At 40.0% G+C, this 15409-nt stretch overlaps 1 protein-coding gene across 2 annotated transcripts in view; it reads right to left on the bottom strand.

Moving 5' to 3' along the window:
• The window catches only part of SCAMP1 (secretory carrier membrane protein 1), a 48895-nt gene that overhangs the window by 18640 nt on the left and 14846 nt on the right, over positions 1-15409 (bottom strand). The window contains exons 2-4 of one of the 2 annotated variants that reach the window (XM_030005828.2): positions 15038-15115; positions 1004-1102; positions 620-731 (exon numbers count right to left, since the gene is read on the bottom strand). In XM_030005828.2, coding sequence (XP_029861688.1) covers positions 620-731; positions 1004-1102; positions 15038-15115 — 289 coding nt within the window. The remainder of the gene's footprint in view (positions 1-619; positions 732-1003; positions 1103-15037; positions 15116-15409) is intronic. The other variant, XM_030005829.2, reaches the window with a different exon arrangement.

Raw genomic sequence — 15409 nt, 5'->3', positions numbered from 1 at the left:
CTACTTCTAGCAAAGTATCTTCAGTTAAGAGGATGTAAATCTTCCCATTTGTGAAACTGACATAAAAAACATGATGGTTTTGCACAGCACACTTTGTGGCAAAACAAGATACTGATCTTGACTATGGGTTCCAAAGTGTCATACAAAAAATTAATAAAAAATTAATAATAGATCTTTCTGCTACTTGCACAGAATGTTATGTCTGTAACATAGCAAAAGATAAGAAAATGTTTCAAAAGAAGAAAGTTCTCCTACAGCTATAAATACTGACAGAAGAGAAATCAAAGTGGTATTACTTATGAGGTTACTTTTACTTCTCAGAACGCTCCATTTCTATTCAGTAGTATTACTGAGATATTAACCTAGAATAAAAATAGCTGATAGCAGAGAGTAACATGTAACAGAGGCCACATTTAAATTTTTTACAGGGAAAATCTGCACGGGACAGGCCAGTTTTATTCACTGTATGCATTGTCTCAAGGGAGATAAACTTTCTTTTCCTGAAGAGATTACAAAACCCCCTCTTTGATGTGTTTCACAATGTCACTGTAAACCTAAAACAGTTTCTAAGAAAAAGTGAAATTTCTGCAATTTAAAGAAGTATTTTTTTCATGCATACCCCCCTGCTGATTGAGACTCTGCATTTCCCTTTCTCTCCGATCTAGTTCAGCTGCTTTTCTTTCCAGTTCTTCTTGACGCTTTAGCAGTTCTGCCTGGGCCAAGGCATGCTCCTGAACCAAACAAGCATTGTTAGATATTGATAAAAAATACAAACACAAAATAAATATTCAAAGTCTCTTCCCGATAATTAAGCATCTCCAGTTATGGATGAAGACTGACCTAATATTGCACAAATTAATGCATTAACCAATTACTTAAAGGCACTATTAATTTTCATAAATCATTAGGGAAGTGATGCTTATTTATAAAAGACATTATTCCAGAAGCATATTTAAATAATTATAATTAAAAGGAACCTAGTGCCTGAAAGTTACAGACAAACCTTTGCAATCTGTGTGTAAGCAGGTGGTTCTTCTGTTGGTTTCATTATTGCTGGCTGAGTACTGGGTACATTAGGCGTTTTCACATTTCCTGGAGGAGGCTAAGAAAACAAGAGACAATTACAGGTTTCCTATTCTAATAAACATCTTTTCATTAACTCTGTATGAACCAATCTAGTTGTTTTAAAGGAAGCGTTACTGGTAAACTGAAAATCTGATATGCTGCCTGCAATATTTATAACCTTTAGGAAAAAGAAGTTAACTATATTCTGTGGTGCACTGTTCGGCTTATTTGGTATTACACTACACTACGTGCCATAAACATATGGAATTTTAGGGATCAGTGGAAAGTAAATAGAATTTTAATTTTGTTCAGACATGAATAAGGACAGATACTGTTTAAGAGAATTGTAGGATTTAACAGTGATCTATTCATATTCCAAAACACGATGCCATTTATTAGTTATGTCTTCCAGAGCTTTCTACGTAACAAAGGCTTATATCACCTGGCTAACTAGAGAAGTAATGTACCATATTAAATTTTCCACCCATTCAAGATCCATAATCTATTCCTTAACTATTCCACCAGTAGGTACTATAGTATCTAGTTTCACATACTACTGGCAATTCATTTACTTGGTCACTATCTATAAAAATACAGCTTACAAGAAGCTTTTAGTAGCTCCATTTTTTTTTTTTTAATCCTCTCCTTCTTATTCCCATTTGTCATCTTCTCTGACTTTCTCCAGATCTCTCTATCATACACAATGTTAACCAGTAGGTATCAAACCAAGGAAAAAACTACTACCTAGATTGAAATTACCAACTGAACTTTACCAAAGCAGATCAGTATAGCAGTATTATGATGTTATTTGACGCAGTATTTATTCCGCCTGGGCGGAAACTATAATTCTTTCTTTGTGTAGAGCTTGCAACATGAAAGACTACCCTGTTCTGTGATCTTGTAAGACAGAGAACCACTTGTTCCTAATAAGACTAAAATCAAGAACAAAAATACAGTGAGAAGTGTGATGTTATCCATACAAAAGTACCTTAAAACAAAGCAGGAATCAACTAAATACCACTAACTTGGCAAATTATGACTTGGCCCAGATTATCTGTGCCTTTTCTAGCCATCTTTTGAAATGCACAAACGCAATACACTGAGGAGAAATCATCATGCCTGAGTAAACTCTGCCTCTGTGTGTGATATTGCAGCATATCTCAGCAACATCAGCTGATTCCAGCATTTCAAGATTATCTTTCCACCATATATACCAGCTCCTTACAGAATACTGAAGTATCAGAGAGGTCTCACTTCTCACAAATGCTTGGTGACTCAAGCTTTTCATCCTAAGATAGATGCTCAGTGCTGTAGGATGAAGACAACTGAAGGCTAATTGCCAGGTCCTGCACTTGGGCCAAAACAACACCACGCAATGCTACAGGCTTGGGGAAGAGTGGCTGGAAAGCTGCCTGGTGGAAAAGGACCTGGGCGTGCTGGTTGACAGCCGGCTGAATGTGAGCCAGCAGTGTGCCCAGGTGGCCAAGAAGGCCAACGGCATCCTGGCCTGTATCAGAAATAGGGTGGCCAGCAGGAGCAGGGAAGTGATCGTCCCCCTGTACTGGGCACTGGTGATGCCGCACCTCCAGTACTGTGTTCAGTTTTGGGCCCCTCACTACAGGAAAGACACTGAGGTGCTGGAGCGTGTCCAGAGAAGGGCAACCAGGCTGGTGAGGGGCCTGGAGCACAAGTCTTATGAGGAGCGGCTGAGGGAACTGGGATTGTTTAGCCTGGAGAAAAGGAGGCTGAGGGGAGACCTTATTGCTCTCTACAACTAACTACCTGAAAGGAGGCTGTAGTGAGGTGGGTGTTGGTCTCCTCTCCCAAGTACAGCACAAGAGGAAACAGCCTCAAGCTGTGCCAGGGGAGGTTTAGATTGGATATTAGGAAAAATTTCTTCACAAAAGGGTTGTCACGCACTGGAACAGGCTGCCCAGGGATGTGGCTGAGTCATCAGCCCTGGTGTAGACATTGTAGGCTTAGGGACATGAATTAGTAGTGGACTTGGCAGTGTTAGGTAAACGGTTGGACTCAATGATCTTAAGGGTCTTTTCAACCTGAATGATTCTATGATTCTATGAAGCTGGTTAAAGACAGTTAATACTGCTACTCCTTATGATGGAGCATTCTGTGATAAGGAAAAAGGCCTGTATGAGAACTCCTACAAAAACCAGACAACCATCAAGAGTCTTATCATCTCTTGCTTCAAACATAAGATTTGCATTATGCATTGTGGGCCAGAACAATGCTACAAAAGCCAAAATAAAAAAGCCTGATTATTGTAGCTCTGTGGCTAAAGTAACAATAGCTTTGAAAGCATAACTGATAAGCAGCTGCATGCTAGACTAATGAGCAAGACTGTTCAGAATCTCCAGCAAGGACTACAGTAGCTCTCCCGTAATACTGTAAAAAGTAATAGTACTATTACCTGTAATAGTGCAAAAAGGTGGATTGTCAGATTAGAAAATATTTGAACAATTAATTCAAAATATTTATCCTTGAAAGATGCTTTGTCCCAACAGCCTGCAGTACTGCTAATGACTGTAACATGCATATATGCTTATGAATAAAGGAACCTATCAGAAAGTTCACTAGAGCTACATAATCAAAGATGTTAGCCAATAGCATACATGATATATGACATTAATATAAGGTACTAATTATGTACAAGATTCTTCCGATTCAGATTTCTACATTGTTTAGGTTCCACTATGCTAGCTGGCCATCTATACAGTGTTAGAATTGCTGTGTACTGTGCACATAATGACAACTGTGTAAAAGACCCAGTGCCTACGTAAAAGCCTGTGCTCCCTGGCAGAAATGAGACTACACCAGTGATTTGTAGCAGGGGCTGTGCATCCTGGAATCCTAAGAAGTCAAGAGGGGCTGGAGAACAAAAGCTGTTAAGGGATGTTACAAAGGCTACCACTTCCAGCAGACTCTGGGACCTGGGGACTCCTCCTTTTCGACTGCTGGAGCCCAGTCCAGCGCACTGTGAGACCCTCTGAGGGCTCTCCATTCCAGTCTGATGGAGACAGCCATTGCTTTCCTGCTTCCAGGTTCAGCTAGCAGCAAGTTGAGTGTGTATTCCAGGCATGCACACAAACACACACAAAGCCCCACACACCAAGGACACTAGGATGGCCAGCCACACAAGTTGCCACAGCACACCCACATAACACTATCAGAACTACACAGAACATAGTTACAGAGTCATACCCCATTCCTCCTCTGCAGCTGATCAGCACTGAAGTTCACTATTGAAATCACATGCCTCACTCTAGATTTACAAGCACACCAACAGTTGCAGATCTCTCAGATGTGAGCAGTGAGCCCTCAGCCTGTCTGATATACTTGGCTGGACCTGGAGCTATCTTACCTGGTGTACAGGTTTCCTCCTGTTTACCAGTTAGCCCAGCTTGACGTTCACTAGAAGATTCATGCACTCGTACACTCATGTCACAAGCAACCTCCATACTCACAGCTCCCTCAAACACCAGCACAGGCTCTCAGCTTGCCATATATCCAAGCCCAGATCCCAGACTCCCTTACTCACTTTTGGCTCAGACTTTGAGTCTTCCCAGAGAGAGGTTTTCCTCCTATTTGCCAGCTAGTCCAGCTTGAAGTTTGCTAGTGAATTACACATATACACACACAGGAAAACACACTGGTCCCTTCAGTTGCCGGCACCTCAAACGCATGGGCCCTGTGGGCCCTATGGGACCATGGTCCCTCCAGCTGCTGACACCCAGATGCCCAGTTGTTGACACCACAGACATATTGACCACTACTACTTGGGGTCTGACCATGTTGCTGGTATCTAAGCCTCTCAGTCTAGTACCTCCAGTTCTAAGCACCTAGACTACACAGTGCTCACAGATGCGGTAGAGAGTGAAATGTCACAGACAGATAGTTAAGAAAGGATTTAACAATAACTGCAGCAATTAGGCATATGGCTGTCAGACAACTGTACTGACTGGTAGCAACTCACATGCAACCAGCCCCTTTTAATCCATCCTCTTCTGTAGTCTCTTCCTTGCTCCTCCCCAGTCTCCCATTGCTCCACATCTTTGACTATTCCCCTAAATATTCCTTAATAAATTTTGCATAGTCCCACAGGCTCCCCTCGACTATCCATAATATTCATGCTTATCTTGTTTCTTCCTTCTTATTAGTTAAAAAGTCCAGGTTGACCCTCTTCAAAGCCCGTAAATTAGTGGCTGAAGAGTTTTGGTCTTCCATTTCGTCTCTGTTACCACTTACCTATCAGGTTTGTGTTTCTGCTTTTGTTTATTGCTTTCCCTTTTACTTATTACTCCCTTTAAACTGAAAAAAGTCTGTGACCTTAATGAACAGATGCCTTCACATTCTACATATCCTTACAGTAACCAGTATAACTGACCTGATTATTTGGACCATCACGGAGTTTTGCAACAACTGAAAGGCTATCATGACTTTTACAAGGCTGGTACGTGATTAAGAATCACATACACCTTTGGATACTCTGTAATAATATGAATGGGATTATGGTCTTCCTTCAGGTCTCAGCCCCTCAAAAACAATACAGCTGTATCACTGTAGTAACATGAAGGAGGATACTTCAGGCTTATTATTTCAAGCACTGCAGTGCAAGAGAACAGCTGCCCCGAGTCTCATGTTGTTAGATCTGCGTGCTACAGTCCATTACTTAACACAGGAATGACAAAGCAGTCAATGCAACTTCATGTCTGTTGGAAGGTTAAAGCCCCTGTCTGTGTAGAGGTCTGCTAAAAAACAACAAAATAAACCCTAAACAAACAAGAAACCCAACCAACAAAAAAGCATTTATAATTAGTAGACTTCTCCATGACACCCCCCCCGCCCCTACTTGCCCAGTAAAGAATTTGTACCTTCTGGCCTTTTAATTTCTTGAATCCTTTTAAAAGCTTTTTCTACAGTGAGTGTGACAGCTGTCACTTTGCCTTCTGCTGGTATGAAGCCAGCTGAGATACATTCCAATTCATGCTTTAGCAATTTTCCATCTTAGTTTACTTAACACTCAGCTGACTACTTATTTCCAGCAAGTTACCGCTTCTCTAAAGCCTATTCTGTTGAGAATTCAAGTTTAAGACACTTCCCCTGTAAAGAAACAATTAATTCAGCTTTTTTCTACATCATTATCTTCTGTTAGTACTCTTGCTTCCTGCTTCCCAGAAAGAAAGTTTCTCAAGTTGTTCTACAAGTTTTTCTGCAGAGCTTTGAGTTTGCCTTACAGTTTCACACTTAGCTTAGCAGAGTTTAATCTCAAGTTTTCTTCAAAAATATCTTCCACTTTTGTAAAGGCTGTCTTACCCCAGTAGCACACTTGACAAAGCAGCAAAAAGCCAGCATGGTTAGTCTCTTCTTATGGTGCATTTAAAGCAGCTATTTTTGAGCTACAGTATGTGTACACCATTCATGAATGTTATTGTGTGTTTAATATCACTTATGAGTTATATAATATCACTTGACGGAATTAGTGCATGATGTTAGAAAAATACAAAGAGCTTGTAAGAGAATCAGAGGTAGTTAGAAAAGGTAAGGAAAAATCATGTATCTGCTTCAACATCCACTGTTGATTATTGCTGGCTATCTCTCCAGAATTTCTCTTAGTTTGTTATATGTATTAAGAATACAAGCCCAGCAAAAGTTGCATTCCAGCCACTGTATTCACAGGATACAGCCAGTTGCTGAAATATAGTAGCATTTCTTCATTAAGTACAGAAAAAGCCATGCATGTTTTTGTATACTACCATGTTTTCGTAATTACTTATCTTGGCTTCATAATGCACGCACAAGGGAACAAAGTGTCAGTGCTCAAATCTACCTCAAATGGTGTAAGTTCAATACTGCTTTAATGTGTTTATTTTTCCAGGTTAACATTCAAAGATCACAATTCAAGGCATAACAGGCACAGGTATTATAAATCATCTTCTATAGATCAAGAACCTAATGAAGAAAGCATTCCAGTCATAGAATATCTCAAGTTGGAAAGGATCCATAAGGATCATCGAGTCCAACTCCCTGCTCCTCGCAGGACGACCTAGCACTAAACCGTATGACTAAGAGCATTGTCCAGATGCTCCTTGAACTCCGACAGGCTTGGTGCCGCGACCACTTCCCTGGGAAGCCTGTTCCAGTGAGCAACCACCCTCTCAGTGAAGAAACTTTCCCTAATGCCCAATCTGAACTGCCCCTGACACAGCTTCATTCCATCTCCTCGTGTCCTATCGCTGGTCACCAGAGAGAGGAGATCAGCACTTCCCCCTCCGCTGCCCCCCATGAGGAAGCTGTAGGCTGCGATGGGGTCACCCCTCAGCCTTCTCTTCTCCAAGCTGAACAAGCCAAGTGACCTCAGCTGCTCCTCATAAGTCTTGCCCTTGAGACCTTTCACCATCTTGGTTGCTCTCCTCTGGACACACTCGATAGTTTGATGTCCTTCTTATATTAAGGCACCCAAAACTGCACACAGTACTGGAGGTGGGGCTGCACCAGCGCAGTGTCAAGTGGGACAATCACCTCCCTTGGCCAGCTAGCTGTGCTGTGCTCCATGCACCCCAGGAGACGGTTGGCCCTTTTGGCTGCCAGAGCACACTGGTGACTCATATTCAACTTGCCATCAACCCAAACCCCAGATCTCTTTCCAGGGGGCTGCTCTCCAGCCTCTTGTCCCCCAGTTAGTACGAATAAGCAAGATTTCCCTGTCACAGGTGGAGAATCTGGCACTTTCTCTTGTTAAATTTCATATGGTTGGTGATTGCCCAACTCTCTAGTCTATCCAGATCTCTCTGTAAAGCCTCTCTATCCTTGAGGGAGTCCACAGCTCCTCCTAACTTAGTATCATCAGCAAACTTACTTAATGTACATTCAACTCCTGCGTCCAGATCATTTGTAAAAACACTAAAGAGCACCGGCCCTAAAATCGAGCCCTGGGGAACCCCACTGGTGACTGATGCAACGCCATTTACTATATACACGCCTCTTTGAGTCCAACCCATGACCCAATTGCTCATCAAATGTATTATGGACTTGCCTAGCTGTGTGCTGGAAATTCTGTCCAGAAGGATGTTGTAAGAGACAGTATCAAAAGCTTTATTAAAATCCAAAACCACCACATCTACTGGCTTCTCCTGGTCAACTAGATAGGTGACCTTGTCATAAAAGGAAATTAAGTTAGTTAAGCAGGTCTTTCCCCTGGTGAACCCGTGCTGGCTATGACCAATGACTGTGCTGTCTCTCAAATGTTTTTCAGTAACTCACAGAATAACCTTTCCCATAATTTTACCAGGCACTGAAGTGAGACTGACAGGCCTGTAATTACCAGGGTCTTCTTTCTTACCCTTCTTGAAAACTGGGACATTGCCAGCTTCCAGTCAACTGGTACCTTTCCAGACTCCCAAGACCATTGAAAAATAATGGACAGAGGTCCCACAATAACATTGGCCAGCTCTTTCAGTCCCCTGGGATGAATCCCATCAGGCCCCATAGACTCATGTGCATCTAGCTGGAATAGCAAGTCTGAAACATCTTCAGAGTCCACTGGGAGTTTATCATGCCCCCCGTCACAAGGCTCCGGGGGTCCCAGGGCCCATCATCGGTGTTAAAGAGAAGAAGAAGGCATTAAACATCTATGCTTTGTCTACATCCCTATTTGTGAGGTGACCAACCTCATCAAGTAATGGACTGGTGTTATCTCTGATCCTCCTTTTGCTATTAACATATTTTAAAAAGCCTTTTCTGTTCTCCTCCACAGTGCCTGCCAGCTTCAGCAGGCACAAATTTCGATCTTCGAATAATCGAGCTTCAGCCACACAAATTTTCTCCCTACAGTGGCAAACAGAATCTCTGCAGTCCTCCCATGTCATCTGTCCTTGCTTCCCTTGTCCATACACCTTCCTTTCCACCTAAGTTCTAGAAGAAGATCCCTGCTCAGCCAAGCTGGCCTTCTGCCCCATTTGCTTGACTTCCAACACTTTGGAATAGCCTGCTCCTACGGTCTTAAGAGATGGCTCTTAAAAAGTGACCAGCATGAAACCATTTTAAATTCAGGTTGCACTAAGTCTTCCTATCAAATGTAAGTACTCATTTTTATAACCCTAATCAAAGCTGAGAAGCAAAAAAATCCCACAGCTACTTAACATGAAACAAACAGAAGTATCCTGCTGCCTCGGAAAATCATTCGGCTACCAAAAAAAAAAACCCCAACAAAAAAATGAAAAACATAGCTGTACAGTTTGGGATTTTTCTAGAAGCAAGAAGTACTGAAGTGAAATCAGAGAAGGTACATCTTCAAGCTCTAGCACTGTGCAGCAGATCTGGAGAACTGCATGGACTTAAATAAAGTTCAGCTGACATACAAGATTATCTATTATTGGACTGATGTAGGTAGTAAGGAAAGGGTACAGGGTACAAGAAAAAAAGAAGGAAAAAGAATGGGGTTTGTGATAACATTTTGTCGGAAAGCACTTAATGTCTTCTTTTGTCCTAGAAATATATTTCCCAGTATTCAGTAATCACTGGAAAAACAGAAGTTCAATAAAAATGCATACAAAGCAAACAAACAAGGCAAACAAACAAGAACCAGGGAGCATAGAGGTTATGCACACTAAGCTTTAATGCAAACAAGGTACTCAAAACAAGTGTTGCTTCATACATGCAATTAAAACATACTCAATAAAAGTAAAAGAAATAGTAATTTATTGGCTTGGTAGACAAAACAGTAAGGCAGACAGTTCTTTCTACAGTTATTAAAAAGGCAATACAAAACACCATTCTAGAAGTCAATGTCTCACATAAATTTCCAAATATAGACTAAGCACAAGTTTGCTCTAATTGCCATTTCTGACGTTAGCTTAATTAAGAATTAAACTAACTTCACAAAAGAGCTGCAAAACAATTCCAGTAAAAATATCTATTGGAATGTTAGCTAGCATACAGTAGGTTCCTTACATTCTGAAATGGAAATGTATTTGCAAGCTGTTGTATTGAAAAACTGACTGAAATGGCCCAAGTGCTATTGTACAAGATGCATGAAGTCTAAAACTGGAGGCATTCTGGAAAGCAATAGCTCAGATCTAGGTTTTTAAAAGGTTTGCAAGGGATATGCATTTAATACACACAAAACCTGTATATAGTAAATGTAAATCATATTGAGGAAATACTATTACCAAGTGGTCAGATTAAAGTTAGTTATAGGAGCAATTGATTTGCTATTTAGAGCCAAAAGCAAACACTCACTTTCTAAGGTCACCTCAAACGTTTTATCAGCACAAAAGATACAAGTGGGAGAGAGAGACACTTGGTCAATAACTATCAAAATCCTGAAGATGTCAAATGAGGTAACTGCAAGAACTACTTTTGAGAATTAATGGACATTTCATAAAGACACTGAGATCCATAACAAATAAGCAGAACAGGAATTCTCATCTGTTAGTGTACTTCTGTCTATGTTATTTTGATTTTTATTGACATAGGATTCCTAGGAATAAAAATTGCTGAGGCATCTTTGAAGGAAACCAGTGAACTTGGCACTTGCCTGGTAACTCCTTTAACCTTGACGAACATTTTATGCAGTTCATACCAGAGTACCCAAAAACTACTGTGCTTTCTTTTGTCTCAGTAGACAAGTAGACATAGGCTTCTCCGGTGGGTTCAGGGCAGTAGAAGTCAAGCCTCTTTCTTCCCCTCTCAAATTGAACAGTCCTATCCATTCTTCTGGAACCTGGAAGACTTGGCCCCATGGCAGGCATAATGAAAATTTCAAAACAAGACTTGATCCGTGTTTCTCACCTGAGCAGAATGTCAAAGTCATCCCATAAAAATTCTTTCATTTCCTAATTTCATACTTACTGGACCAAAGTCTGGCTTACTCACATACAAGAATAAAGCTGTATAATTCTGCCATAATCAACACATAATTTACTAAGTATAAGAAATGAAACAGATCCATTTTGACTCCCTTATGGATCAGCATACACATGGGGCTGTTGGGAGAAGATGATGCTGCTTTTATTACACAGCATGTTACTTGTTGTAACACAGTAAACTAATTAGATATTACGGGGGAAAAAAAAAATCACTGTAAGAACTGCCAAACACTGGAACAGGTTGCCCAATGAGGTCACAGGATCTCCATCCTTGTATATATTCAAAACTCCCCAGGACGAGGTGCTGAGCAGTGCAACTTAGTGACTCTGTTTGAATATGGGGGGATTGAAGAAGATGACCTCCAGAGGTCCCTTGCAACCTATGACTTGGCACTTACTTTGTCATACCTGTCTGTCCATGTGCTGTTGGTTGCCTGTCCAAGTGCTATTGGTGGCTTAGGGATTTGGGTATGGAAGACAGATAGCCGACTGACAGCCTGCGTAGGATTGATGAGACATTCACAGGAAGACAGACAGTCAGCAATTCTGTTTTTATCATATCATATCATGATATACCACCCATATTTGGATAGGGGAACTAAGTCTACTGTTTTTAGAGAGACTTTTATTTCACAGGTCCATGGTCTTTGACCCTTACTGACACATTACAATAAGGTACTTATATCTTGAAATTCAAATCAACCCCACTTTACAACACCCCTTTTTGTTCCTACCCCAAATGGTACTTCTGGGATAGATCTTTTTCTTTCATGCCTTGCTCTCACAGCTGCACTGGGAGAAGCAGCAAATTATATGACCTCTCAAAGAGAAGAGGTTGGCTGGAGATAAATGCTCAAAAGAAGTTTTCTCTTGAATAGATTTCCCCATGTGGGTGAAGTAGTCAATTTATTGGGGGCAGGGAGAAGACTTCCAAAAGAAGCCAGGTGTGGATGGTCAAACTGGTGTCTTATAAACACTTCACTGAATTTGGATGCAAGACAGGAGGGAAGCTGCCCAGGAATTTACTGAAAAAAAAAAAAAAACCAAAAAAAAACCCTATCGAAATATGTCTCTTAAAAACAAAAGAACCCCAACTCTACCAATGATTTCTTCCAAATTTTTAATACAGCAATTTGAAAGTGATTGCTATATGCATTATTGTGTCTACACGTTATGCATCTATACACAGTGCTCGGAGGAGTTCAACATGCATTAGCAAAACTTGTAGAAGGAGGAAGAGATTAAAGGCCTCCTTCAACAGTAGTTTCATTAAAATATGAAGCAGAAATACTAATTGTCTGATCGCATCTGTTCCTTGTTGATTTCAGAAACACGACAAAAGACACAAAGTCATCTCCATGGTGACTGTTAGAGCTGGAGATAAAAATCACTGAAGATGCAGGCAACAATATTTAATCTGACATTTATACCATTCACTGAAAACATTGTTTAACAATCAAAAATAAGACAGGCTTTGAAATTTGGTAAGAAGAGAAAAAAAAAAAAAAAAAAGACTTCTGATTTCTCATGTTAGATACCAAGCTGGTGACACTTGAGCCCTAAAATCTCCTATGCCCATTCACTTTCCTCATTATGTCTTACATGTTATTTTCCCACCAAACTTCCCACTGCAGATGTGAAGGATACAAGTTGACCGAGAAAAGGTGAATGCACTGAAATAATTAAAAAAAAAAAAAAAAAAAAAAAAAAAAGAGAAGAAATTAGAATAAGGAATACCAAGAAAAAGTAGAATTTACTGGGGTTTTTTCTGCCCTATCCTGATAACCAAGAAAGAGCTGATAGGAAGCATTTCCCTTGGCAAAGGGAGAACACAACTGAGCTAAGATAACGAATGTCAGTATTCACAGTTTGAAGTCACTTTCTCACAGAAGAAACATTCCTCTCTGGATTTGCAATGGAGAAGTGTTTTTGCACTCCAGCATGCTTTATTAACTTGAATTTGGAGGGAAGGGGGAAAGAAGGTTAATGCTGTGTTAATGCTATAGACTGCAAGATACCTACCATCTTACCACTACCACTAGAAATCTGGATTTCCAATTGAAGCATACCATTCTCAGCTTCCTTAAAAACTACAATTACACATTGTTATTCATAGTGAAACAACATCATTTTAAGTCTTACACACCAGCAATTCTCAAACTAAAAAGCACAGAAATCTCCAGGACATACTTTGCTACCACCAGCTTGTATCCTTTCTGCTCACTAGCACCATTATGGTTTTCAAATGTTAGAAGTGGGATTACCTGCACAAAACTGTTCAAGATGAGTCAGCTTCTCAACAAAGGTAGAACGAGGAACAGCAGCAAATCAAAGCCCCCAGAAACTATTTGGATGTTTTTACTCTGCACAGCACACAAAATGCAGAGTAATTTCTATCCCTACCCTGAAGGACATTGTAATCCTCCAAGCCCAAAATTCACAGACCCTGCTCCTACCTCTGTTCATCCAATCTTTAAAGGCATTCACTTCCACTGCTGTTGCATACATTTATTTGTACATGCATAGTATGCTCTCCTCTTGCATACAAAGCTGGTAGGAAAAACAGAGGTGAGCACATGGAATTGTGAGCATATCCTCAGGTACCTAAGCACATTCCTGCAAAAGCATATAATTACAGAATAAATACTTACATATTCAGCATCCACAAGAGACAGAGAGAGGAAGGGGAGTATCATCTAAAGGTTAATTACTACTGCACTCTTAGTTGAACATGCTTTATTCTTTCAGTCTTGCTTTCTGCAAGAAAACCTGTCAAAGTTCTTTTCCTCTACAGAAAGAGAACTGCTCATTCAACAGACAGTTTTTATGAATTTGGTAATATCCCATAGATTATTAATTGAACGACAGTGTATGAATATAGCACATACTTAGGAGATCTGAACACTGACTTAAAGATTTCCTCCATCCTCCCGATTTTTCTATATGAGTGACACCTGTAACGAGCAATTAGAATTTTTTATACAGGAACAACTGATTGTTCAAAGCCAGATAACCTTAACCATATACTTCAGTTTTCCTTCACCACAGAGCTGCATGTAAAAATAAATACAAAATTAATAAAAAATGTCAGACTGCCTTTCTAATTTATGGTCAATACAAAGCAATTTTGAAACCATTCAAGCTTCAGAAAGATAAATCAAATATAATTCATGACATTGTGAGTTTGGAGAAAAAAATTGTGGAGACTTATTTAATACTGTTGCTAGTTGTAAATATTCTGCCTTAAACAGGTGATCCAAGGCATACTCAGAACCAAGGTTCTTCCAGTCTAGCATTTTAAACACCGTATGAAGCCTTACTGTTGTACTGCAAAGACTCAAATACCAACATTCCCTATCAGCACTACCAGATTTGCCATAGGAAATAAGCCTACATTTGAAAAATACAGTATTTTAATGTTTATAAATTATACTGACAGACAGTAATCATCCATACGTTTTGCTCATCTTGCACAAGATCTTCACTGTCAAAAGTAACTACTGAAAAATGCTCTTACAATATGAATTTGCTACCCCATTCCTTGTATTTTCCCCTCCATGGGTGACAATAAGCACAAGGTAAATTAGAACTATACAAATTAGAGGCAAAACCCAACTGTGTTTCTTGGGCATAAATTATTCCATTCACTACAGCACAACTACTGATAGCCTGCAGACTGCTACTTAAACGCAATGTTTTTCTTATTCTGAACAGCACTTTTATTAAGTGAAATGGAAATCAAAAGCAAGACGCTGGGGAATAGGGCCACGGTCACAAGCTTTAAAGCAAGTAAAATTCAGAAAAGCGTAAGGACGAACTACCAGCAGTCTTACTGAACACAGGAAAAACTCAGTTCTGTTTTGGCTCCCTTTCAGAGAGCCACTATCCTTAACAGGTCAAAGCTCACTTAAGTCAACCCACCCACTGAATCCTCCAGATACTTGATGGGACTATCTATCCTTACACATCTTCCATTACCTCTAGTTAGCCTGTCACATGTTTTATATCAGTCCCAAACTCTGAAAACAATAACTCACAAACCTTACCTAAAAAGATTAACAGCAAGATTAAGAAACAAATGTGCTTACTGTTCTTGAATCAGAGAAAGGATTGTACTCATCTAGCCCTGGAGGAACATTTCTTGTCACTTGTGTAACAGAAGGATCCTAGAAGAGAAAACAGTTCTGTCAATGTATGCACATGTACATAAGCAACAAGTCAACATTTATATCATATAAAACTCAGCTTTTGCTTCAATCTAAAAAAAGGTTTGTTCTCACTAAAAAAGCCTGTAAACATACACCTCGTTCTCTGTCTCCAAAATGACATCATTCCATTCTGAGCTTCTCATAAACCTAGATTAACACAGTCTAAAAGGAACTCCATCTGTCATACATTTGATTTATAAGGAAAAAAAGCTTTCAGTAGAGAAGGGAAGAAAACTGTATCCTGCTATGTTG

The sequence above is a fragment of the Aquila chrysaetos genome, chromosome Z (assembly GCF_900496995.4).
Source record: "Aquila chrysaetos chrysaetos chromosome Z, bAquChr1.4, whole genome shotgun sequence".
NCBI lineage: Eukaryota > Metazoa > Chordata > Aves > Accipitriformes > Accipitridae > Aquila > Aquila chrysaetos.
The sequence above is the reverse complement of the archived record's forward strand: the minus strand, read 5'-3'. Positions and strand labels throughout refer to the sequence as shown.